Source organism: Passer montanus, unplaced genomic scaffold (genome assembly GCF_014805655.1).
Source record: "Passer montanus isolate IOZ18808 unplaced genomic scaffold, ASM1480565v1 scaffold43, whole genome shotgun sequence".
Lineage (NCBI taxonomy): Eukaryota > Metazoa > Chordata > Aves > Passeriformes > Passeridae > Passer > Passer montanus.
In genome coordinates, this window is record NW_024369151.1 from 5,322,151 (window position 1) to 5,345,907 (window position 23,757).

The following is a 23,757-nucleotide window of genomic DNA, read 5'->3' on the forward strand; positions in this document are numbered from 1 at the left end:
GTTCAGGGCTGTTCCTCCTGGGTGCAGGACCCTGCATTGCCCTTGTTGGATTTCAGAAGGTTTTTCTCTCGAGAGGGTAGCGGGTCCCCCTGACACGAGGGGACAGGGGGGGACATGGTGGGGGGACAGGGACCCTGCCCGGGTGGGAGGCGGGGCGATACTGGCCAGGCCCCGCCCCTTGGCGCATGGCCACGCCTCTTTCCCATTCGCGGGTCCCCCTGGCACGAGGGGACAGGGGGGGACATGGCGGGGGACAGGGACCCTGCCCGGGTGGGAGGCGGGGCGATACTGGCCAGGCCCCGCCCCTTGGCGCATGGCCACGCCTCTTTCCCATTCCGTGTCCTTCTGGCCCCGCCTCCGCGCGGGGCACGCTGGGAGTTGTAGTGCGGGCGGAGCGGCAGCCGCGGCCGCCATGGTCCCCGGAGCGGCCCCGGTTCCGGCCCCGGTCCGGGTGCTGCTGGTGCTGCTGGCGGCCGCCGCCCGCCCCGCCGCCGCCTGGGACCTGTGGGCGCTGCGCTGCGGCTTCTCGGCGGACTGCGAGTGCGGCTTCGGGCCCGACCTGCGCGGTCAGCGGGAGCGGCCGGCCGGGATGGGTGTGAGGGCGGGGAGCCCTGGGGCGGGGGCGCGCAGCAGCGAGGGGAGCCCGGGAGCCAGCGCGTCCCCGGGAGCATCCCCTGCAGCGGGGTCTCCAGCCGGGGATGGCAGGGCCCAGCGGGGCGGCCCCCGGGACGGGACGAGCGGTGACTGCCCGCGTTCTCCAAGCCCTGGTGTCGCTTCGTTTCAGGTCTGGAGTTTGACTTGGCCACGAGTCTGGTGGGGCAGCCCCTGGTGAGGCAGCAGGTGATGAAGGGGCTGAGGGAGTTCCTGGAGAACCCGAATCCACTGAAACCCCTCGTGATGTCCTTCCACGGCTCGACAGGAACAGGCAAAACCTACGTGAGCTCCATGCTCATCCGCTACCTCTTCCAGAGCGGGCTCCAGAGCCCCTATGTTCACCACTTCTCCCCCATAGTGCATTTCCCCCACGCCGAGCAGATAGAGCAGTACAAGGTAAGGGACACGGCTCAGCAGTGCCACTTCTCTGGGGGGGTTGGCTGTGTCTGGCTTGATCCTCAGTACATATGCATTCAAGCTGTTTCCTGAAGTGCAGTAGGAATAAAAGCTCTTTGTTTTACCCTCTCAGACAAACATAGCTGAGAGAGTGGCTCCATACACTGGCTGAAGGATGCACTAGTAACTGCAGTACACTCACTTATTACTTTCGGCCTCTCCACAGCAGTCCCTGCCTTGATTATATTCTCATTCTTAAATATTTACACAGCTCTTTGAACACACAAACAAAAGTGCTTGGCTTAGATGAAAGGCACTAAAATTTTCCCATTGCTTTCCAAACAGCCTGATGGCTGTAAAAAGCTGCATATCACTAGAATTGTAATCCCCTCCTCACAGAGCACACAGCTCCCTAACAGCAACTCCACACTCTCCATGGTGCCATTCTGTTTCTTAGAGCTGAGAAAAGAGAGAAATCAAAATGCCAGATTTTCAGCAGAGTGAGAATTCAGCACACCTGGACCTTCAGATTATGGGTGTTTGGAGAAATTATTTGTTGTATTGTGTCCTTAGAGGAAATGCTTTTGGAAAAGTAAATCCCTTCCTGGCTGAAGTGCTTCAGTTAGGAGTTTCACATGCCCCCAGGCCATGTGAGTGGTTTTGTGTGGGCTGGGAAGTACCTTCAGCCATGATAAAGAGCTGTTCTGGGTCAGTGCAGGCACATGTTTCTGCATCACAACAGGAGCTGGCAAGAAGCTGGGAACTGTGTAGATACAACAGAGAACAAGAAGAACGTGGGGAGCTGTAGGAGTCTGAATCTCCAGCTTTAGTGTGCTGCCTCCTCCTCTACATCTGTATAAAAAGACCTACAATGGGCTAAAAAAGCTGGTAAACAGCCTCTGTGTGAAACCCTGAATAAAGGGGCCTCCCCAGCACTGGGTCTTTCAGCTCCAAGTGTGTGGTGCTGTGCAGGGACACGCTGCTCTCAGCACCTTTGGCTGTGCTTGAGCTGCTCCCTCAGCCTTTGCTCTGGGGTGCTGAGCCTTCCTTGCCTGCTCAGTGCCTCACAGCTCGGTGGGTGTCTTTCCCAGGAGAGCCTGAAGCGCTGGATCCAAGGGAACCTGACCAGCTGTGGACGGTCGGCGTTTCTCTTTGATGAGATGGACAAGATGCACCCAGGCCTGATTGATGTGATCATCCCCTTCCTGGGACCCTCCTGGGTCGTGTACGGGACCAACTACCGCAAAGCCATCTTCATCTTCATCAGGTGAGAGAGGCCTCTCCGTGGGCCCTTCCAGCTCACTGCTGCCCATTTGGGCAGAGGTTGCACCTACTTGAGGGCACAGCTTGTTTTGCCTTTCCTTCTCCAAGCCTTGAGCCTCTACAAATGCCAAGAGATGCTATCTCACTGTGAACAGACAGATCTGGAGAGTGTGAAAAAGCCTCCTCTGCTGTTATTTGGCTGCCTCTACAGGAGTTATTTTGGGCCAGGCAGCTGGGAGCTGCTGGCTTGCTCTCTGCAGGCTGGTGGGTGTCAGGTGCCACCTGAGACACCATTTCACCATTTTCCTGGCAACACGGTGGATAAGGCTCTCGTTCTCGTGCAGCAATGCAGGAGGGGAGCAGATCAACAACGTGACGTTGGCTCTGTGGCGTGCCCGCAAGGACCGGGAGGAGATCAGCCTGCAGGACCTGGAGCCAGCCATCTCCAAGGCCGTGTTTGAAAACCCTGAGAGTGAGTCCCTGGAGCTGAGCTCCTCCTGCAGCCCCACAGCCCAGCACAGGCAGCCAGGCCTGTTCTAGGAAGCCACCCACACCACCTGCCACCTCCCAGGCAGCCAGAAAAGGACAAGGGGGGTTTGAGGGATTGGAACTGCAATCCCCTTGAGGTTTCCTTCCTTCTGAGCCAGCAGACCTGTTGCTATATTTAGCATAGTTCTTGGGAGACAAGGTGTATTTGCAGCTGGGGGCTGGCAGACAGCACAGCACACTTGCCAGAACAGCACTGAGCTGTATTGATCCCCACTGCCTGCCTGCATCTCCTTGCCTTGCCCTTAGCACAGGGAGCAGAGCTTAAATTCTGACTAGACAAGCTAAATCCCCCCATTCCTGGAGAACAAATCTGTCTGGGGGGGAGGTGACAACTGATGGGTTCAAAACCAGCAAGATCTCTCTCCAGCAGAGTATTTTGGCTTCTCACAAAGCAGCTCTGTGAATTGCAGGGACTGCAGAGACTCTCTGAAAGTAAAACCTTCTCTTCCTTTCCTTGTGCAGGTGGCTTCTGGAAATCTGGGATCATTAATGAACACCTCATTGACTTTGTTGTGCCTTTCCTCCCTCTGAAGCACCACCACGTGAAGCAGTGTGTGGTCAGTGAGCTTGTCCAGCAGGGCCTCGAGGTACGCCCCGACGTCGTCCAGGAGGTGGCTGACAGCATCCCCTACTTCCCAGAAGAGGAGAAATTATTCTCATCAACAGGCTGCAAAACAGTGGCATCTCGCATCAGTTTTTTCTTCTAGTCACTGGCAAGGGCCTCTCTCAGATCCATATGGAGCTAGAAGGCACCCAGGGCTGGTGGGATGTGCAGTGGGAATGGTGTGTCACCCCCCACAAGTGCCCTCCTGCTGAACTCTCTCCAGCTCCAAGGAGCCCACTGCAGGATGCAGCTGCAGGACCGGGTGCAAATTATGTTATTTAAAGCACTTTACTGATTCACTCTTGGCCAGGTAAAGGTGGATCCACCACCTGAGACGTGTGTGATGACATGGGGAAGATGCTGAGAGGGTCAGGGAGGTTCTCACCCTGTCCACAGCACCCATCCACAGCTCTCCCCACTTCTGGCAGCTGTTGATACCCAATATGTTAAGATTCTGAGCCCACAGTAGAATATTTCTTCCTTACAGCATTTTAACAGTTTTTTTAAAACCTTTTTAAGCATAGCTGTGCCTCAGCTCCTTGGCACAACATGAATACTGGTGCTGACTCCTGTGAACACCTCAACATGGCAACCAAGTTTTCTTTTTAAGGAAGTTTTAGAGCCACCCACATTCCAGTTCCCTTTCACTGTGAAGAGGTGCTTGGTAGCTTCAACACCAATGAGGGGGGTAATGTGAGAGGGGAGCACCTGATCTGCCATGAGCCAAGCTCCCCTACCACCCCTTCATCCATCTTTCCCCTAAGAGCCAAAGGATTTCCCTCTAGCAAACCAGGAAAACAACAACAAAAGACTTCTTGCTTGCTTTACCAGCCGTGAAGAATCTCATCCTACCTCCAGGGGAGCCCACAGTGCTGCTAACGGTTTTGAAAATTCCTTTTATTCAGTGACGGTTTCTACAGCAGGGTTGGTGCTGTGAGCTGTGGAGCTTCTTGTACATCCCTGTGCTGGTCAGACCTTGCAGGCTTTGGCTGGGCCAGCAGCCCTTCAGCTTCTGGGGAGTGTCACAATGGGGGACCTGGGGACAAGTTAGAGAAGATTAGTGCTCCAGACTGCCAAGCATGGGATGCACAGCCTGGCTTTTGCCCTGATTTTAATATCCTCTGTGCTGTTACAGAGTAAGAGGTCAGAGGAACCAGAGTCTAGGAGCAACCTGCTCAAGGGAGGGGTGTAAGGACACTTCAAAGCTTCCAAAGCTCTGCTTGTTGCCTGTATGGAAATGAGCTGCCAGTGCCTGGGACCATTCCAGCTCCAGGCCCTGAGCTTTGGGGATTTTAGACGCCACCCAAAGGCTGCCCAAGAGCTGGCCCAAAGACAGATGCAAACATTCTGCCTCTTGCAAAAATATGAATTTCTAATTTTAAAATAAATCTTACACGAATGAAACAGTTGAGGTGTTTACACTGACTCCTGACTGCAGGTAGCATGGAAGGACTTGGAAGATTTCCAGTTTCCAGCACAGCGAGGTGTGCAGCTGTCCGTGCCCCGGCAGCGGGCTGTGCCCTGGACCCGAGCTGTGCCCTGGAACGGAGCTGTGCCCCGGCAGCGAGCTGTGCCCTGGAACCGAGCTGTGCCCCAGCAGCGGGCTGTGCCCTGGAACCGAGCTGTGCCCCGGCAGCGGGCTGTGCCCTGCTGGCCGGTGCGGAGCCACCGCGGGCTGCAGGCTGGTTGGGGAACGGTGAGGAGAGAGCTGTGCTTCCCCATCCAGCCCTGTGCCACGGGGCAAAACAGGCACAAACACAAACCACGGGGAGCAGTCCTGGGCACCCACGGCTCCTGCGAGTCCCTCGGGGCCCCTCAGCGGAGCTTCTCGCGGGCTGTCGGGGACAGGCGGTCCCCAGGCCGCGGCCGCCAGCAGCGCCCGTTAACGCGCCTCGGCGTCCCCACCACAACCACCCCTAGCACCCGCCGGTCCGCCGGGCATTGTCACAGCGGCGACACCTCCCTCCACACCGCCCCCGGCACGGCGGCCCTGCCCCCGGTACCGCCCCGGCACTGCCCCGGTACGGCCCCGCCGCCCGCTAGAAACATGGCGGCGCTGCCCGTAACCAAGATGGCGGCGGCGGGGCGCGAGGCGACGTGGGCGGGACGCCGAGCGGCGCGAGGGCGTGACGTCACGCGGGCCAGGAGGGCGATGCTGGCGGCGGAGGTGGCGGGGCGCGCGCGAGCGCTCGTGGGGAGGGGGGGGCCGCGGGGGTAGTGAGGGGAGCGGGAGGAACGGGGCCGTGAGGGGAACGGGGGGAGCTGGACTGTGAGGGGAACGTGGCCGTGAGGGGAACGGGGCTGTGAGGGCAACGTGATTGTGAGGGCAACGTGACTGTGAGGGGAACGGGGGAATCGGGGGAACGGGGCTGTGAGCAGAACAGGGTGGACCAGGACTGTGAGCCGAGCAGGCGGAGCAGGGCGGTGAGGGCAGTGCCGGTGGGGATCAGGTCATGGGCGAGCACCGGCACGGTCAGGGCTGTGAGGGAGGCACCGAGGGAAGAGGGACTGAAGGGAATGCTGTGGGGATTGAGGCTGTGAGGACCCAGCCAGCTGCGGGGAGCATGGAGGGAGCAGGTCTGAGTCATGCTGGAGGGGATCAGGCCCGTGCAAGGGCCAGGGGCCTGATGGTGGCCCCTCACAGCCCTGTTGACACCTGCCATGCAGGTGGCCGGCCTGGGCAACTATGGGCTGCGAGGCACACGGCACAGTGTGGGCATGGAGGTGCTGGACCAGCTGGCCCGGCAGCTGGCGGTGGCCGAGGGCTGGCGAGTGGACAAGCGGTGCTGTGCTGATGTGGCCCTGGCCACAGCCCACGGCCTGGAGCTGCTGCTGCTGAAGCCACGGAGGTTCATGAACCTCAATGGTCTCAGCGTTGCCAGTGCTGGTGAGCAGCTGGGTCAGCCCCAAAGGCTCTAGTGTCACCAGCCTCCTGTGACAGCCCTGCTGTCTCCCTGCCCTCCACGGCTCACTACAGCCCCACTCTGCAGAGCCAGGGCCTGGTGAGTCTGTCTCCCCTCATTTCTTAAGTTGTATTTCTGTTTCCAAAGCTGAGATCTATAGCCTTGGCCCTCAAGACATTTACCTGGTTCACGACGACCTGGACAAGGCCCTGGGCAAGGTGGCCATCAAGCTGGGAGGCAGTGCAAGGTATGGGGAGCCCCAGCTCCCTGATTGTGTGAGCTGGTTTGAGGCTCTAACATGCCCATACAGGTTCATGGGATGTTCTTGGCCCCATCCCACCAGCCTTGCAATGTTTCAGCTCTTGTCCTGGGCTCGATCTATTGCAGAGGCAACAGCTGGCTGTTTGGGCAGCCTCCCAGTTCCTGCCCTGGCAGGGAGGGCAGGGAGCCTCCTGGAAGCAGCTATGGGCTGGATTCAGCCCACTGACAGCACCACGTGGGCTTTTTATAGCGCTCTGCCTCCACTGTGCCTGCCCAGTGCCAGACCTAGCTTTCCTATTTAACCTAGGACAGCTTCCACTGCGGGATGGGGCAGGAACGGTGCTGGGCCCCGGTGCTCAGTCACACATGCACCAGCTGCAGCAAGAGCTGACACACACAGAACGTGCTGTCCCAGCCCTGCATCCCTCCAGCCCCCAGCCAACTGCTCTGAGCCCCAGGGCTGGATGTTCCTGCAGAACCAGGACATGGGGACTGCAGCCCTTGGCTGGGACCACATTCCCACATTCCTGCAGCAGGAGACCCCGGGGCTATATGGGGGGCTGTCCCTTACAAACTAAGTGTGGGTTTTCTCTTTCTCTCCCAAGGGGACACAACGGGGTCCAGTCCTGCATCAGTGCTCTGCAGTCCAACGTGAGTGAGCCTCAGGGGAAGGGGATCAATCCTGTGCCCCCCTCAATGCACGGCTTGTTTCCCCACTCCCTTTTTTCTGATTCCTCTTAGACAAGCCCCTGCTCCCTTTCCCCCCTGCTCTCCTTCCCCTTCTTCCTGAGGGCTGTTTTCTGTTTGGCTGCCATGGAGGACATGGAAACAATTAGTTTGAGTGCCTGTGCCAGGCCTGGCGGGAGCCTGGGATCTCGGCACGGCCCAGCAAAAGCCTCTTCCAAAATTATGTTTCTTGGAGCAAGCACTCAAAACCAGCTGGAAAACATGAGGAGCTGCTCCCTTGCTGCCCAGCCCCACTCTCAGCACTGTCACCTTGCCCAGCTCTGTCTGAACACTTGAGGGGAAGCTCTCCCAGCTCTCTTCCTTCCTCCCCAGGAGATGACCCGGCTCAGGATCGGCATTGGGCGGCCAGAGGGTGATGTGACAGTGCCCGACTATGTCCTGTCCCCGTTCAGTGCTGGGGAGCGGGAGAAGCTGGAGCAGATCCTGGCCCAGGCAGTGACCTGCCTGCTGGAGAACATCCAGAGCCGAGCACCTACAGAGCCAGGGGACAGGGGCTGACACAAACCCACGGGGACCCTGGTGGCTGATGGACAGGGTGCTGCAGGCACTCCGGAGTGACCGTGGTGCGGAGCAGAGCTGGCCCAGCAGTGTGCTTGGGAGCTGGGGCAGCCTCCTTCCATCCCCACACCAATCCAGGCAGCTCGTGTCCCGCTTGAATCCCTGCAGGGGCTCCATTCCGTGCCAAACTGCCAACCTCAGTTTGGCACAGAAATTAAATAAACCCTCACCCTAACTCTGCTCCTGCCTCTCTTCCATGCGCCGCTTGCCAGGCTTGGGTTGTCCTTGGCACTACAGCTCCAATCCATGTTCCCATCCCTGTTCGACCAGCACAGTCTGGAGGGAGGCTTCTAGTGAGAAATGGGGAGCAATAGGAGCTACTGACTCTGCCCTGCTCCTGCCTCTCTTCCATGTGCCACTTGCCAGGCTTGGGTTGTCCTTGGCACTGCAGCTCCAATCCGTGTTCCCATCCCTGTTCGACCAGCAGTCTGGAGGGAGGCTTCTAGTGAGAAATGGGGAGCAATAGGAGCTACTTCTGTAGAGTCCAAAGGCACTTCAGCTTTGTTGAGGAACTGGCAAACATGGAGAGCCTGGAATCTCATAGCGTGCTGCTCCGACTGAGCTGCAGCAAGTTTCAGGGCTGGCCTCACAGTGTTTTTGAGTTCAGTGGTTTTGGCCAAAACTGGAGTTTCCAACAGCTGCAGGAGTTCTGGCTTCCCGCAGACCCATTGCAGGTCTCGTGGAGAGCACAGACTGAGACAGTGTGTCCTCACCACTGCTGTGTCCCAGAGTCCTGGCTGTGCCAGCATGTCCTGCCCAGCTCTGTATCCCAGCAATACTGAGACACCCAGCAAATCCCAGCAGGCACTGGAACAAGCACTGGGACACTTGCTGGCTGACGTATACCACAGCGTTGCTGTCGCTTCCATCCTCTGCTCCAGCTGGCACCAGACATTCTTCTGCTCCATCCCCAGCTCCCAAGCTCCTCCTGGAGCACTGAGGCTGTCTGGACCAGGGGAAAAGCTGGGAAGCAAAAGTGTGCCCAACCTGTCATCCTTCCTCACCCGTGTCTGTACTGGCTGGGACCCTGCACTTGCAGAACATGCACTTGGCCATCTTCTCCCTGTTCTCCAGGAGATCCACTTGGATCTTCAGGTCCCCTGTCATCTGGAGCTGGTTGTTTTCCTTTAGGAGGTCCCTGCTGTAGCTGTTCAGCCTGCCCCAAATGATGGTTTCCCGAATCCCTTGGCAGTCCCAGACATCTCACTGGGTTCTGCTACCAAGGCCTCCACCTGCTGCTCCATCACCTCCACTCCCAGGGGAGAGCTGAGCTCCATGAAGATGCCACCCACCTTTCCCACCCAGACCCCAAGGGTGAGCTTCAATTTTCCTCCCCCACACCTCTCTCCTTCCCTCTCTTTCCCCCTTACAGATTTCATTCCCAAAGTTCCCGGCTGGGGGAACTGCCAGACCCTCACCCCTGCAGCACCGAGGTGACCCCTGGGAGCTTGGGGCAATGCCAGCACCCAGCACATCAGCTCAAACAGTCTGCTTTAATCCTCCCTGGGCTTCCACCCAGGCATGGCATGAGGGACAAGCCCAGTCAGTGGCAGGAGGCCACCATGTGTGCCAGCCCAAAGTCCACTCCCCAAAGTCCAGGCTGGTGGGAGACGGCAGAGTTGGCATTGATTGGGACTGTCCTGGAGATGTGTCCTCAGCACAGAGAGCACAGCGCTCCTCTGGTCTCTCCACTTGGCAGGGAAAGGCTTTCCTGGGGCAAATCCTGCCTTGGGTGGATTCGTCACATGCAGATTTGAAGAACCCTGTGGGGCTCTGTCCAGGGCAGCTGCATCTCCTGAGTGGGGGTGGGCAGTATAAGGCCCTTGCCCGTGGTGCTCCCAGCTGGATCACAGTCCCTCATCCCTAGAAGACATGGACGCAGTCAGCGGTCACGGCAGGAGCAGCCCCAACGTGTTCACGCCTGCAGCCGAGGCAGTGGGAGGGCTGTTTTCCAGCCTCCCCCGGTCTGGCAGCTCCCAGGACAGTTCTGCTGCCAGGACAAGCAACCTCAGGCAGGGAAAGTCTGACCCAGCATTAATTGTGTCTATGCTGCCCTGGGGCTGAGCCGGCGTGGGTCGCCTGCCTGCCTGCATGGCCAGGCAGACGGACAGCCCAAGGAGACTCACTTCTGAGGGGAGCAAGCAGTGCTGGGGTGAAATGTTCCCTTGGGACATGCCCCAGCTCTTTCCACGCTTTTGCAACAGGCAAAGGAGCATTTTCCCTTCCTCACTTCAGGGGCTGGGGAGCAGCATGGACTCAGGGAGATGGAGGGTCCTGTCCCCATATCCTCTCCAGCCCAGTGCAGCCCCACATGGGACATCTATGACCCCACCCCTTTCCCCACCTTGATGAGACAGTCTGGTCTGTTTCCCAATGCTTTGAATCTGCCAGGGAGAGCTGCTGCCCCATGACAAAAACAAGCTAGGCATGTGGGACACGTGAACATGGCACATGCAGGGAGATGCTCCCCAGCTGCTCTGTCCCCTGTGCCCAGGTCTCACGGTCTTGCTCACCATCAGAGCTCGTCACGGGTGGAGCGGAGGTGGCCAGCACTGCCCCGTGAGTCCCTCAGTGTCTTCTGCGAGCCAACCCAGTCAGTCTTCTTGGCATCATCATCCCAGATGGTGGAAGTCTCGGTGTCACTCAGCCAGTTGCTGTCCCCAGCATAGTGAGTGGGATAAACCAGCAGGGGGTGAGCCGAAAACACCAGCAAGTCCCGTGGGGAGAAGTGCCGCTTGTAATCCTCACTGGGGAAAGTGGAGCAGACCCGAGAGATAAAACTGCTTACAGAGCATGGCACAGAGGAGAAAAAGCACTGGGAAAACCAAATCAACCACCCAGGGAAGGCTCCATGCAGGACACGGGATAGGGAGGGGTGTGGGGTACCAGGCATGGAGCCAGAGAACGCTGGGCAGGGACTGTGGAGGGATTACAGAGAGGACAGGACCTGTCGCTCCCCATCAGCTGGGGCTGGCTTTTGGCACAGAGTGGGTCTGGCACAGCATCCAGCTGGCCCTGAGACAGGGCTGTCTGGTGCTGTTATGCCTGTAAGCAAGGGGCTTCCAGCTGCTGCTGGTGCACATCCAGAGCCCTAATCCGTCCCTCCGTCCACCTCCAGCCTGTCTTTTACATGCCCGATCCGTGTGTTTCTCCATCCTGTTCACTGGGTTTCCCAATCCCTTCTCTCCCAGGACACCCACCCACTGGTGCTCACTCACCCCCTAAATTGCTTTCCCCTCCCCAGACAAAGCCTTACCGCTGACCCCCACCCCAGAGAGGGGCATGAAAGTGCTCCAAACTGGGGCTGAGACCCCCAACCAGGGGCAGGGGACCACAGAGCCCCCCCGCCACTAGAGTACAGGGGGCTGGTCCCTGCTCCTTGCCATGGGGCCAAGACCCTGTGCAGGGCCCACACCAAGCCCCAGCTCTGTTCCCATTCCCCCCCCATGCTGGCAGAGGGCCATTTTCCAGCGGCCAGTGGCCAGGCAGCGGCCGGCTGAGAATGAGCTCATGCTACAGATGTTTTCCTCCAGCATGAGTAACGCCTGCAAGGGGGGGAACTGGGTGAGGTGGTGACAGCAGAGAAGAAACACATTGTCCCACCCTGGCATGGCCAGGCCAGCACCCTCCTGCACAGTCTGCTCCTTACTTGGGGTGCTTGTCATACATGATGGGCAGATACTCGTCCACGGGCAGCATTTTGGAGAGGGGGTTGGTGGCCAGCAGCTTCCGTGCCCCCTGGTGGGAGATGGCGTAGGCCAGTGTCCAGTACGAGTACCCGGCCACCACCAGGTTCCGCACGCCTTTCACAGGTGCCTCATCCTCATCGTTCACCTGCTTCCTCCCCAGGTAGCTGTGGGGCGGCCAGGGAACCATGAGAGCCAGCCTTGGGAGCCCCACCCCACATCCCCCTGGCCCAACACCTACATGAGGTCCCAGTCCTGCTGTGCCCGCTCCAGCTCCTCCATCAGCCGCTGCAGCCGTGCTGGGAAGGCAGCCTCGAAGCGCACATCATCCTCGAAGACCACTGCCCGCTCCAACCTCCGGGACACGATCTGTGGAGGGCAGAGGTGCCAGCCTGTCCCAGCTCTCCTCTGGGCTGTACTGGGGCCACTGACCCTGTAGGACACCCCTTCTCCCCAGGTCCTCCAGACATCTGTGATGCTCACAAGGTCCCTGCCCACTGCTGGTGGCCCTTAGGGACCCCATGGCCGCTGTGGCCCCATACCTCCTTCCAGATATTGTAGTGGCTGAGGAAGCAGCCAACCTCGCCCTTGGTGAGTGTGCGGCCGGAGAAGGGATCGTAGTACCCGGGCAGCAAGTCCACACCCAGCACCTTGATGTCACTGCTGTTGAGGGTGCTGCAAGGAGAGGGGCTGCATCAGCGAGGTGTCCCACCAGACACTCCCCGTCCCCTCACCAGGCTGACACCAAGGGACTGGCTGAGTGGTCCCCCATGGTCACCTGCCATCCACAGCATCCACCACCCGTGGAATGATCTCCAGCTCCTGCAGGGATGCCAGCATTCGCTGCCGCCGGTCTGGCCTCCGCACCAGGTTGATTAGGAAGATCTGGGGAGGAAGAGGAGAGCCCCAGCAATGGGGCGTGTTGTCATGGGGACACACAGCCTGCCCAGCTGCTGCAGGATGGGGACAGGGGTTTGGGTTTTGCCATGGATAGATGCAATCAGAGAGATGGATGCAACCAGAGCGATGGACAGGGGAACACAAGTGGTTCTACTGGGCACTTACTTCATCAAAGCCCATTTTTGTGAGTGGCCTGGGCAGGAGAGAAATATGTCTGGAGCGCTGCATGGGGGGACCATCCACTGTGGAGAGAGGAGACACTCTTCAGTGGAGCCCAGATTCCCCTGGCTAGGAGCTGGGGCTGACAGCCCTGTCAGGATCTAGAAGCCTGCAGGACCTCTCCACCCATGAGCCCTCACCCATGGCCTCCAGCGTGAGATGCACAAAGTTGGCATGATCATCCTCCAGCGTCTGGTGGGCCTTCACAGGAACATTGATGTAACCAAAGTGGTGCTGGTTGCACACATAGACCTCCACACCTGCCGGATGAGACAGGTGAGCAGCACAGCCCCCCCCGCCCCTGCACCCCCCAAAACCCCCATCACCCTCACCAGCCTCCTGGCAGGAGTAGGCAAAGACAATGATGTCGTCGAAGGCCCAGGTGTAGTTGGGGTGGGGCGGGTAGAAAGCCAATTGCAAGGTCTCCTCCTTGCGCAGGTCGATCAGGAAGCTGGCATAGACCATGGGGACACGGAAGCAGCCCAGCCGCTGCCGGTTCTTGGTGGGGAAGTAGTCGGCTGTCCGGCGATAGAACCCCTGCGGTGTGCACCGGCACAGTGCCCCCATGGCAGAGTGCTCCTCCACCATGGGCTGTCTCATTCTGCCCGGCTTTCTGGGGACGTACCTGGGGGGTGATGCCACACCAGAAGTTGGAGTAGAAGGTCTGCGAGTCCAGCATGGGGGCCACCACTGACTTGTTCTGCGCCATGAGAAACTTGAGGGTCTGGTTGTTGGTCAGGATGGTGTCGGTGTCCATGAACTGCCGAGACAGCACAGGTTCTGGAGATGTGCAGAAGGCCACCTCAGCCCCCACCCACCAGTGCCCCAAGCCCCTTACCAGGATGTAGTCTGCTTGCTGCTCCCGGGCGTAGGTGAGAGCTTCCTGCTTCAACTTCATCACGTTTTCATAGCGTTTGTCACTCCAGTGCTTGGGACCAAGCTCATCAGGGTAGGAGCTGGGCAGGGGGAGGCAGGGGTTAACCTCACTTGGTGGGAATGCACAAACTCAGTGCAGGCTGTTCGTGCAGGCAGGCTGAGTCAGCCCCACTCTGCTTTGCTCCTCCTGGTCACTGGCCAGGGAGAGTTGATGCTGCCCCAGGAGCCCCTCAGCCCACACCTGCCCCCACCCAGCCTCACCTGGGCTCCTCTTGCACCTTCCAGGCCACCGAGTGATAGTCCTTCCCCACCGCCCCCAGCCACTCCTGCAGCATTGCCGTCGTGTTGTCCGAGTTGTGGTCTGTTGCACACCTGAGATGAGGGGACATCAGCCTCTGGGAGTCCTCCTCAAGGGACAACCAGGCCTCACCCTGCACTAGAAATGCTCACGGGGCCAAAAGACTGAGCCAGTGACAGACTTGCTTGGGAATGTAACATGTAATTTGAAGGAACCAAGGCTGCGCAGGCAGGCGGGGGAACACTAACTGGTAATTTCTTCCTCAGTGCCACCGCCAGCCAGGCTGTTCCACAGCTCCCACCCTGCATCCCAGTGGCAGCCCTGGACATGTTCTCCTCACCCCGGCCTTGTGACTGCCCACCATGAGAATTGCAGCACAGCCACTTTGTCCCCCTGTCCCTGCACCCCACAGTACCCCTGTGCATCCCACTGTTCCAGCAGTGAGAGGAAGACTCAACAGCAAAAAATCCCCCTTCCTGAACATTCCCTTTGCCGGGCACCATCACCATTCCCAGTTCTCCCACCCGTCCTCAGAACAATGTTCACAGAGAGCCCAGCACAGACAGAGCTGAGCCCACCTTGCACTGGGCCAAACCCCAAGTTCCCACACCCCTTGGTACCCTCGACCTGTCGGAGAGCCGCGGGACATCCCCCAGGCACTGGCGTCACGGGGATTTGGCGGATTCAGGGGAGAACACCGGATCTGTATCCCCCCAGCTCCACGGGCTGCTCAAACACCCCGCAGGGTCCTGCGGCCGGGGGTTCCCAGGGGCTGCAGAGGGTAAAGGTGAGGACCCCCCTTCCCCTTCCCCTGCCGGCAGCTGACCCCCGCCCCAGCCCCGCCAGGATCCCCCCGCCAGCCCCCGCCTCAGCTCCCCCGCAAAAGCAGCTGCAGAAAAGTTTCCGACAAGTTCAGGCGAGAGACGGCGGTGGCGCAGCGAGGAGACAGGAGACTCCTCTTCCAGCCAACCCCCAGCACGGTGAAGGGGGCTTGGGGGTGTCTTTGGGAAAGGGAGCCTGAGGGTGAGCCCTGCAGGGAGGGGGAAGGCAGCGCCTGTCCCTCATGATGCAGAATCCCCTTGTGCACAAGGGTCCCCTCCCTCATCAGCCCCACAGCTTCCTCAGGGTGAGGTGAGGGTCCTGCCCCTGCACCGCGGGGCAGCCCGAGCCCCTCCCCGTTCCCTGCTGGGTCCCACACACGGGGCAGAGCCACCCCTAACATTCTGGGGCTGGGGACGCTGCTACCAGCGGGGTCCCTGTTCCTCCCGAAGGTCCCTGCCCCCTAAAGATCCCCATTCCCCGCAGGCCCCCATTCCTTCGAATCTGTTCTGTCCACCCAAGAGCCCCCAGTTCCCCCACTCTCCCTAGCTCCCCTCCGCACTGTCCTCCGGGTCCCTGCTATCCTCGGCTCTCCATTCTCCTCACAGCCTCCCTTAATCCCCGGACCCTCCTTCCCCCACTCTCCCCATTCCCCGGGGCTCCCGCGGTCCCTGTGACTCCAGCATCCCGGCTCCCCCCGAGATGCCCATTCCCCCACAGCCCTCTCCTCCCGCAGGATCCGTGCCGCTCCCCGGGGGTCCCGCAGCCTCACCACAGGGCGATGCTGCCCGCGGGATAGTCCAAGCGCTCCAGGGCTCCCAGGCAGTGCGGCAGCGAGTGCTGCGCGTTCCGGGCCAGCAGGGCGAGTACCAGGCGCGGCGGCCCCGGCCGGGTCCCGGTGCCGGTGCCGGTGCCGGTGCCCAGCAGCAGGAGGAGGGCGCAGAGCGGCCCCGCGGCGCCCATGGCGGAGGCGGCGGGCGGGGAAGGGGCGGGCTGGGACCCGCCGTGCTCAGCGCACCCCCCGCCCCCGGCCCCGGCCCGGCCCCGCCGCCGCAGCGAGCTCCGGGGGCCGGTGTGGGTCGGGCTTCCTTAAATAGAGTCGATATCGGTGCAGAGCCCCGCATAGCCCATGGCTGGGGGGAGAGAGACCGGGGACACCCCGGGACCCCCTCCCGAGGATGCTGCAGGGCATCCCCGTGTGCCCGTGGCCGGGTCCCCACGGTGCCTGCACGGCGTGGGTGGGTGGGCACTGGGATGGGGGTTTATGGTTTGGGGCAATATGGCCAAGGGCGCTGGTTGCCGGGGACATCATCTCCAGGGGCTCATGGACAAGGGATCGTTTGGACAAGCCAGAGGGGTTTGTGGCTGAGGGGGGCTTGTGTGGCGGGCGGTGGCTCAGGGGGCTCAGGGGGCCCAGGGCTGCCGTGCTCCCCAAGGCAGCACACCCCACAGAGCCGTGTCCCCCGGGCTGTCCCCCACGGCTGACCAAGGCGTGTCCGTGACGTGTCCGAGCCGCAGGGGCAGGCCCGGGGCCTGTGGGACGATTGACCAAACCTTCTGGTTTTCCACCCAATCCATAAATAAATCCTTGCTCGGCTCCCAGAGCAGCGCAGGCCTGGAGGTGGTCACGTCCTGCAGGGCAGTGACTCCGCACTCCCCACCAGCAATGCCGGGCACCTCTCACTGTGGCGGCACCAGAGCCCTGGGGAGGGACGGTGGGTGCCACGCGAGGCCAAACCCGTGCCCACCCGTGCCAGGGTGAGGGGTGCCCCAGGGCCTGCTGTCGCCGGCTCCCTGTGGAGCTCCATCAGGGTGCAGCAGAGGGCTCGGGAAGTGAACAATCCAGTCCAGGAATACCTGAAAGAAGCAACAGAGAGGGCGGGGGACTCACAGGACCCGGCAGAGACTGCAAGGAGAGAAAAATGCTGTTTACAGCCCCGGCTCGGACAAGAATTTCGGGAAGGACTCGGCGCCAGCGCAGCCGGGAATTCCCAACCACTGAGGAGCTGCGGGAAGGCGCCCGAGAGCCCAGCAGAGCCGGACCCACCCGTGCCCGTGTCGGGACCCCACCCGTGCGCATCCCCCGGCAGGGCTGAACGAGGGCAGCCCCGGAGCACGGCCCCGCGGCCCGGGAGGGGCTGAGGGCGGAGCAGGGCCCGCGGGGCAGCGGGAATGCCGCGGCCCCCCCGGCCCAGGGGACACCCCCGCGCCCCGGCCCGGCCGCTGCTGCCACCTCCCGGCGCCGCCGCGCTCCCGGTGGGGAGCCGGGCTCTGCCCCAACTGGATCTGATCCCCACAACGCTCTCCCCCTGCCTTCCTGCATCCCTGCATTCCATCATCCCTGTATCCCTGATCCCCACACCCCTCCAGCCCTTCACCCCTCCGTTCTTTCATCGCTGCTCTTCTTCATGCCTGCATCCCTTTTCTTCTTCATCTCTTCATGTCTCCATCCCTGCATCCCTTCCCTTCTTCATCCTGGTATCCCCACATCCCTCCATCACTGCACTGTCCCTCAGCTGGCCCTGCCCTTCCCCTGGCACCCCAGCACCGCCGTGGCCCCACTGGCCTGGTACAGCCCTCACCAGCACTCCCCAGCCGTGGGCTCCAGAGCAGAGAGGAGAGGGGGACACTGCCCTTCCCACAGCCCCATCACCCCAAAGGTGGAGGAAGGGAGACCACCATGTGGCATAGGGAAACTGAGGCACGAGCCAGGGCAGTGTGCTGCACACAGGCAGACTGGGGCTGCTAGAGGGACAGAGCACCCTGTGCCTGTCCTCCCAAGCTCAGCTGGGGTCAGAGTTATCTCTGCCTTTGCAACCTGCCTTCCCCTCACATCCTGGCTGCTGCTGGGCTCACTGTGGACCCTCAGAGCCCACGGAGAGCCAAGTGGCACCTTACGAGCAGTTCATGGAAAACCAGCCCTGGCTGAGCTCGGGAGAAGGGGACACGGAGATACCTGTCAGGGCACCTGCTGTGTGGCCCTCAGGGTGACATCCCACCCAGCTCCGTGCTGTGGCTCAGCAGCTCTGTCTGCACAGGGCTGTGACACTCCTGTGCCCCAGGAGCAGGCCTGGAGGGCAGCTGGCATGTCCCCACAGGGCCCAGGGTGTCCCCAGGGGGCTCAGGACATCCTCACAGCTCCGGGCACTCATGGTGATACCTGCAACACAGAGCCAGCATCGGGCCTGCAAGCATCCTGCCTGCAAAAACACCTTCCATCCCCAAGGCTCCAGCCAGGAGCAGCTCTGCACAAAGTTTACAGGAGTATGTTTTCTTTTTTTTACAGGAAAAAGTTGCTTTTGGATACAGGGATGAGGATTTTGGTTACCTCCCACCTCTCTCCACCCCTTCCTTGAAATTTTCTAGGATTTTCAGCAAAGCCTTTGAAAAGCTCCAGTTTCCTCAAATGTCCTATTTTCTGCTTTAAAAGGCTCAACCTTGGTTGCAAAAGGCAAATATATAAAGATATGTGTGTGTGTATATATATATGTATCTATAAATGCAGAAATTCTGTGTGTGTGTACACGGCTGAGGCCACTACAAGGCCCTTGGTCAACAAAAAAAAAAGCATTAATCTTTTTTCAGAAGAAAAAACATCCTGGGGACCCAACTAGCTGCCCAAAGCCCATGGTTCTCCCAAGGGTCCCCATTCCCACGCTGTGACACTGGCCAGATGATGCTGTCCCCTCCAGACATGCCTTCTCCAGACCTCCCCTGACTTATCCAGCCTCAAAACATCAGCTGTTTCCTGCTGGGGAAACTGAGGCACGGAGCCCTCCCCCTGCTTCTCAGCCTCCCAGCAAATACCTGTCAAGGGGGAACTCCGGACAGGGAGTGCTGTGGATCCACCATGCCCTGTGCTATGCAAGCCCCTCACCCTGCACCATTCCAGCTGTTCCAGCTGTTTTCCCCACCTCCCAGCTGTTGGGTAGCTCAGGAGGCCAGCGCTCCCCTCTCAGCTGGGTTTTCCTTCCAGGGCTCTGCTAAACCCATCACATCCATGGGCGCTGCTCCACTTTCCTCCTCTCAGGCTGCTCCTGCAGCGAGCAAAAACTACAGATCTTCCCACACAGAAAAATTCAGGGGAATTTACGCCATCTTGGAGGGATTTTGGCCATCCTGGGAGGGATTTTGGCCACCCGGGGGGATTTTGGCCCACCCAAGAGATGTTGTGCCAGAGGAGCTGGGGGCTGATGGGAGCAGCATTCTCATCCTGGCTGTGGGAAAAGGGGATTTGTGCCACTGTAAATGGGGCAGTGACACTGCCAGTGTCCCCCAAAGCCCAGCACACTGGGAGGCCAGGTGGGGTCTTCCTGGTGGGCTGTGGAATTCTGGGGGTGTGAAGGTTTCCTGAGGGTCCTTCCTCACGTCCTGCTGGGAGCAGGAAGCCGTGCTCAGCTCCACCTGCAAGGCACTGCCACCCTGGGAGCCACGCTCGGGCCCTGCAGGGCCCAGGCCTGACCCTCCCGGGTGGCACAGCTGGTTCTGCCTCACGATGGTCCCTTTTCTCCCCAGTCTGGATGACATTGGCATCAGGGCCAGCAGCGTCCTGGCTCTGGCTGTCAAAGGGGACCCCAGGCACCTGTCAGTGGGCAGAGGGACACCTCCTGCAGGCAAGGGGAAACTGAGGCAGAAAACCGACACTAGGCTGTCAACACGGAGAGGCTGCACACCCTGAGCTTCACTCCAGAGCCAACAGGGAGCTGCCCTCTGTCCCCCCAGTGCCACACCTCAGACAGACAGTGACAGAGGGTACCCGATGGGCCAGGTGCCCCCTGCAATGCCCTGACTGCTGCACTCCTGTCCCCTCTGTCCCCTCCCTCCTCTCAGCCCAGTGGGGCTGACGGTCGGTCCCGTCCCAGCCCGGGGCAGCTGTGACCGAAAACAAAGCTGTCCCCTTCGGCACAATACCCTTCTGTCCCCCCCCAGCTGCTGACCGCTGGGGTGGGCAGCGGCCGGGCTGGAGGCGTCGAGGGGCCGTGCCAGGCCCCCGCTGGCAGGGGACAATGTTGGCAGTGATGGAGAGTAGGTATTTCAAAAGGTTTTGTTTTCGGGTTGACCCGCCGAGCCGGCGTGACCCCGCAGCCCCCCACCCAGCCCTGCTCCTCCGTCCCAATAGAAACCGGCCACATTCCTGACCTCGGGGGGGGGGGGGAAGTTTCAAACCTCCCCGGGAAGGAGACAATGGGGGTGTCAGGGCAGTGATTTAGGAGGGGGGGCTCTTTCCATCACAAAGGCGAGACAAAGGCGCTCGACGCTGGGAAAGGGGCTTCGGCGGCGGCTCAGGAGAGGGGCCGTGCATTGTGCCTGGCCAGCCGGCCTCGGCAGCAGGACTGCCAGGGCCTGCCGGGTCCCACCGGGGCTCACCGGATCCCGCCGGGTCCCACTGGGTCCCACCGGGTGCCAGCAGGTGCCACCGGGTCCCGTTTGGTCCCACCTGCCTCTCCACTCTGCGCTGCAGCCTTCCCGCGGCCACCCCGGAGCGCACGGCCTGGTGGCTTCGTGGGTGTCACCGTGCCCCGTGGTGGGAGGCAGCGAGGGATGGCGGGGGCACCCCTGCTCCCCGCAGCTCCCCATTCCAGCGGGGCTGGCCAGGGACCAGCCCATGGTTTGGGCACCCCGAGTTCAGGGCTCAGAGTGGGGCCGGGTCCCCCCCGGGCAGCTGTCCCTGACGGGGACAGACCCAGAGCCCTGAGCTGCCCTCCCGCGTGTCCAGGCTTCCATTCTCCTCTGCGGTGGCCATTCCGGTTCCGAGGGCCGGCGGGGGATCAGCAGCTCCTCTGTGAGCAGCTCAAAGGGGCTTTGTGCGCCCGGGGCTGCCGGCACCCAGCACCGCCGGCCCCCGCCCGGCACCCTGCCCGCACCCCGCGCCCCCCGCAGCCCCCCTGGGCGCTGCCCCTCCTCCTCCATCCCCGTGGGTCTCAGCCCCCGAACCGTGGCACAACCGGCACAAAAAAAAAAACAAAAACCAAAACAAAAACAAACCAGGAAACTGTTTAAGTAGACGACTTACGGTGTCTTCTGCTGCCGAGCCGAGACCAAGTCTCCAGCGTGTCCCAGTGACGGCGGGATCGCAGCCTGCACGGAGAGGGGAGGCTTTTTACAGGAGAAATGTTTTTCTCCCGGTGCTGGACGGCTGATCCGAAGGAAAAGCTGGAAACAAGTTCATTGGTTTTGCTCTCACTCCCTGTCCTTGCCCTAATTTTTTTTCCTGGCAGCTGGTGGGAGGAAGGGAGCTGGCAAGGTGATGCTTTTTGGGGAAGTGGGGAACTGCTGAAAGAGGCATTCACCGCCCCGGGAGCCTGGGAGAGCCTGATGCCCGAGGCTCAGGCTGTGCCCAGGCTGACCCCCGTGCCCAGCTCGGGCTGTGCCCAGCTCGGGCTGTGCCCAGCTCGGGCTGTGCCCAGCTCGGGCTGTGCCCGGCTGACCCCCGTGCCCAGCTCGGGGTCCTGCCGGGGTTCACGGCCAAGCAGCGCCCGGCGGCAGGTGGAGGGGCGCCGGCGGGCTACACCAGAAAGCCAATGACATCATGTTGTGGGTTTGTTTTCTTTTTTTTTTCATTCCAGGATGAAATTTGCAGACAACTTCCCCGACCGCCCGCGAGCGCTGGGGCTCGGCGGCGAGGAGCAGGACAGGTCTCGCCAGGACACACAGGCGCCCATCGAGGAGAGCAGGGCTTGGCCAGGGCTTTAATTTTTTTTTCTCCTTTTTTGTTTGAAGAGCTACATTTATTTCCTAACCGGTGGTGCCGTGCAGAGGCTCCGCAGCACACGGAGAGCAGAGCAGCCCCGCACAGCCGGCGCCAGAGCCCCGGGGGGACCCCCCATCCCCACGGCGGGGCAGGATCCACTCCCGGCCGCCCAACCTGGGATGGCTCCTTTCGCCTCTTCCCTCTTAATTTTGTTTAGAAACTTGTCAGGTTGGTAGATAAAGGAGGTGGAAAGATCAATCCCGGCTTTTCATCAGTGTGGGAAAAAGTATTTCACTAATCCATATTTATTGGTGTAAGGAACCGGGGGGGGAAGGAGGGCAAGAGACCCTAATGGTCAGAGCAAAGGACAGAAGGGACAGTTTAAGGCTGCCCTTTTCCGAGAGGTCACATGTCACCAAAATCTTTCGGTTGTCTCGGGATTGGTTACATTCTGTTCTCTTTTTTTCTATTGAGGTTGCCAAGCAACTGGCTAAGACCAGCCAAGATATTTTCTTTATTACAAGTGGAGCAGAAAGCAGCAAGGAGGAGAGAGATAAAAAAAAAAAAAGAAAAAAAAAAAAAAGAAAAAACGGGGGAGAGAAGAGAAGTTTAGACAATTAACATTTATAGGATCACATAACTTCATTAACTCGGCTGAGATTTAGGAAAGAGACTTAAAAAAAAAAAAAAAAAAGGGTGGTGGGAAGCGTTAGGAATTAAAACAAGTTAAAAGGTCCGGGGCTAAAACAATGCCAGAACAGCCGGAGCAGCAGCGACAGGGGCTTCCCTCGGCTGGTTCCTGCTTCCCAAAGAGTGGCCAGTCCCAGGCAATGGCTGCAGCCCAGCTCAGGGGCCTTCAGCTGCTGCTGCTCTTTTTTCTTTTTATTAAATGCTGGCTTTCTTTTGGTTTTCACACTCGTAGGAAGTGGGTTTATTGCTACTAGCGCTGGCAGGGATGTGCTGGGATGCAGAGGAGCCTTTCCGAGGGAGGAGCATGGCTGTGGCAGGAGCTGGGCATCCCCTGGCCCTGGCCCACGGGGAAGGGGCTGTGAGGATGTGGCTGTTCCCAAGCCCTGGGACACCTTCCTGCCTCTTCAGGGTGGGCAAAACCTCCCAGGGAGGGAATGAGACTCTGTGGGAAACCATGTCCAGTGGCAGATCCCTGTCGAGCTGGTCCCGGGTCAGAGTTTGGGCCTGACAGCCTCTGACACTGTCCCTGGGCTCCAGGGGTGAGGCCTAAGGCAGGGGACACTGCTACGGGTTGGGGACAGAGGCTGGGGTCACCCTGCAGCTCCGTGGGGCTGGGCTGCCCCGAGCATCCCTGCGGGAATTTCTGTCCCAGCCCCTGTCCCCGTGTGCCCAGCCCTGTGCAAGGACAGGAGAGAAGGAAGGCGAGGCCAAGCGGGATCTCCGCGGTGAACGCTCCCAGGCTCCCGTCCAGCTCTGCCCAGGACCCTGTGACACCCGCGGTGGTGGCAGGCAGCCGTGGAGAAGGCTCCGGCCACTCCATGCTCTCCCCCTGGACTGCGGGGACCCTGGGCAGGCTGGGGCCGGGGGTCCCCGGGCCGAGAGAGGCCGGCGATGTCCCCGCTCCTCCGGCCGAGCCCGCAGCTGCCGGCCTGGCACCTCGGTAATACTCATTAGGGGAAAACAATGAGCATTATTTATGCCCAGCACTTCCCCTGCCGCTGGGGGGCCGAGTTGGGGTGCAGGTGACCCCATACCCCAGGGGGTACCCGGGCAGTGCCACTCCCGCGGCAGCGGAACGGAGGGGGTCTCCAAGGGGGGCCGAGTAGCTGGGAGGGGACCCCAGACCCAGCTCTGCCCGGCGGCCCGGGGGGATCCCCACAACCCCGAGTGGGGCCGTGCCCGGGGCTGGGCGCCGAGCCCCCGGGCAGAGCGCACCCCGCGCCCCGGCCCGGCGGTGCGGCGGCTGCGGGCCGGGCCGGAGCCGGGCTTGGGGAGCTGTGTCTTTAAGAGATGGCTGGCTCCAGGTTGCAGCTGCTGTTTCTGTGCTATAGAGACAGTGGAGATTCATTACTCCTAAAACACAATGGGCATTTATCACCCCGTGGTGTTATTCAAATCCAGTACCAATTGAAGGTCATCCCCATTCTTTTCTCGCCGGCTCTGCAACACATTTATTGTTGTGCCGTTCAACTAAAAGCCCTGCCCGGCCCCGGCGCAGCCCGCAGAGCCCCGGTGTGCGCATCCCTCCCGGGCGGATTTGGGACCCTCCCGGGTGGATACGGCGTGGAGGAAGCGGGCAGAGCCGCGGCAGCTCGGCCGGGCTCGGGGCTGGCAGCAGGTGCGGCGGGAGCCCCGCCGCTGTG

At 60.6% G+C, this 23,757-nt stretch overlaps 3 protein-coding genes across 13 annotated transcripts; 2 read left to right on the forward strand and 1 right to left on the reverse strand.

Moving 5' to 3' along the window:
* The first annotated feature begins 363 nt into the window (after positions 1-363).
* On the forward strand, positions 364-4,872 carry TOR2A (torsin family 2 member A). 2 transcript variants are annotated; one of them, XM_039720077.1, is made up of 5 exons: positions 364-593; positions 785-1,050; positions 2,142-2,317; positions 2,658-2,785; positions 3,325-4,872. In XM_039720077.1, the coding sequence occupies exons 1-5, from the start codon at positions 413-415 to the stop codon at positions 3,567-3,569; spliced, it is 996 nt and encodes a 331-aa protein (XP_039576011.1). In that variant the 5' UTR covers positions 364-412; the 3' UTR covers positions 3,570-4,872. The 2 variants fall into 2 exon arrangements, with proteins under 2 accessions (XP_039576011.1, XP_039576012.1); XM_039720078.1 differs by lacking the exons at positions 364-593; positions 785-1,050 and adding an exon at positions 1,802-1,938.
* A 659-nt stretch (positions 4,873-5,531) lies between these two features.
* PTRH1 (peptidyl-tRNA hydrolase 1 homolog) lies at positions 5,532-8,115 on the forward strand. 3 transcript variants are annotated; one of them, XM_039720083.1, is made up of 5 exons: positions 5,532-5,633; positions 6,134-6,353; positions 6,517-6,616; positions 7,236-7,281; positions 7,690-8,115. In XM_039720083.1, the coding sequence occupies exons 1-5, from the start codon at positions 5,538-5,540 to the stop codon at positions 7,873-7,875; spliced, it is 648 nt and encodes a 215-aa protein (XP_039576017.1). In that variant the 5' UTR covers positions 5,532-5,537; the 3' UTR covers positions 7,876-8,115. The 3 variants fall into 3 exon arrangements, with proteins under 3 accessions (XP_039576017.1, XP_039576018.1, XP_039576019.1); XM_039720084.1 differs by having other exon boundaries at positions 7,770-8,115; XM_039720085.1 differs by lacking the exon at positions 5,532-5,633 and adding an exon at positions 5,813-6,043.
* Positions 8,116-9,414: 1,299 nt separating this feature from the next.
* CERCAM (cerebral endothelial cell adhesion molecule) lies at positions 9,415-20,897 on the reverse strand. 8 transcript variants are annotated; one of them, XM_039720074.1, is made up of 15 exons: positions 20,747-20,897; positions 17,690-17,893; positions 15,506-16,435; positions 13,878-13,988; positions 13,579-13,696; positions 13,366-13,500; positions 13,073-13,277; positions 12,881-13,000; positions 12,687-12,763; positions 12,400-12,506; positions 12,164-12,296; positions 11,863-11,990; positions 11,585-11,788; positions 10,449-10,682; positions 9,415-9,798 (listed from the first exon to the last, which is right to left on the reverse strand). In XM_039720074.1, the coding sequence occupies exons 3-14, from the start codon at positions 15,694-15,696 to the stop codon at positions 10,451-10,453; spliced, it is 1,761 nt and encodes a 586-aa protein (XP_039576008.1). In that variant the 5' UTR covers positions 15,697-16,435; positions 17,690-17,893; positions 20,747-20,897; the 3' UTR covers positions 9,415-9,798; positions 10,449-10,450. The 8 variants fall into 8 exon arrangements, with proteins under 8 accessions (XP_039576008.1, XP_039576003.1, XP_039576005.1 ...); XM_039720069.1 differs by having other exon boundaries at positions 15,506-16,590; XM_039720071.1 differs by lacking the exon at positions 17,690-17,893 and having other exon boundaries at positions 15,506-16,590.
* Between the last annotated feature and the right edge of the window lie 2,860 nt (positions 20,898-23,757).

What these genes read in the sequence shown, in the direction of transcription:
- PTRH1 (XM_039720083.1), top strand. Translation starts at nt 5,538, where the DNA reads ATGGCGGCGGCGGGGCGCGAGGCGACGTGGGCGGGACGCCGAGCGGCG. An exon ending in AAGCTGGGAGGCAGTGCAAG is followed by an intron (nt 6,617 to 7,235) that starts GTATGGGGAGCC and finishes TTCTCTCCCAAG; the next exon opens with GGGACACAACGGGGTCCAGT. An exon ending in TCAGTGCTCTGCAGTCCAAC is followed by an intron (nt 7,282 to 7,689) that starts GTGAGTGAGCCT and finishes CTTCCTCCCCAG; the next exon opens with GAGATGACCCGGCTCAGGAT.
- TOR2A (XM_039720077.1), top strand. Translation starts at nt 413, where the DNA reads ATGGTCCCCGGAGCGGCCCCGGTTCCGGCCCCGGTCCGGGTGCTGCTG. An exon ending in GGAGCGGCCGGCCGGGATGG is followed by an intron (nt 594 to 784) that starts GTGTGAGGGCGG and finishes GCTTCGTTTCAG; the next exon opens with GTCTGGAGTTTGACTTGGCC. An exon ending in GCCATCTTCATCTTCATCAG is followed by an intron (nt 2,318 to 2,657) that starts GTGAGAGAGGCC and finishes GTTCTCGTGCAG; the next exon opens with CAATGCAGGAGGGGAGCAGA.
- CERCAM (XM_039720071.1), bottom strand. Translation starts at nt 15,696, where the DNA reads ATGGGCGCCGCGGGGCCGCTCTGCGCCCTCCTCCTGCTGCTGGGCACC. An exon ending in GGTGTGGCATCACCCCCCAG is followed by an intron (nt 13,278 to 13,365) that starts GTACGTCCCCAG and finishes TGCACACCGCAG; the next exon opens with GGGTTCTATCGCCGGACAGC. An exon ending in ATGTATGACAAGCACCCCAA is followed by an intron (nt 10,683 to 11,584) that starts GTAAGGAGCAGA and finishes CACTTTCCCCAG; the next exon opens with TGAGGATTACAAGCGGCACT.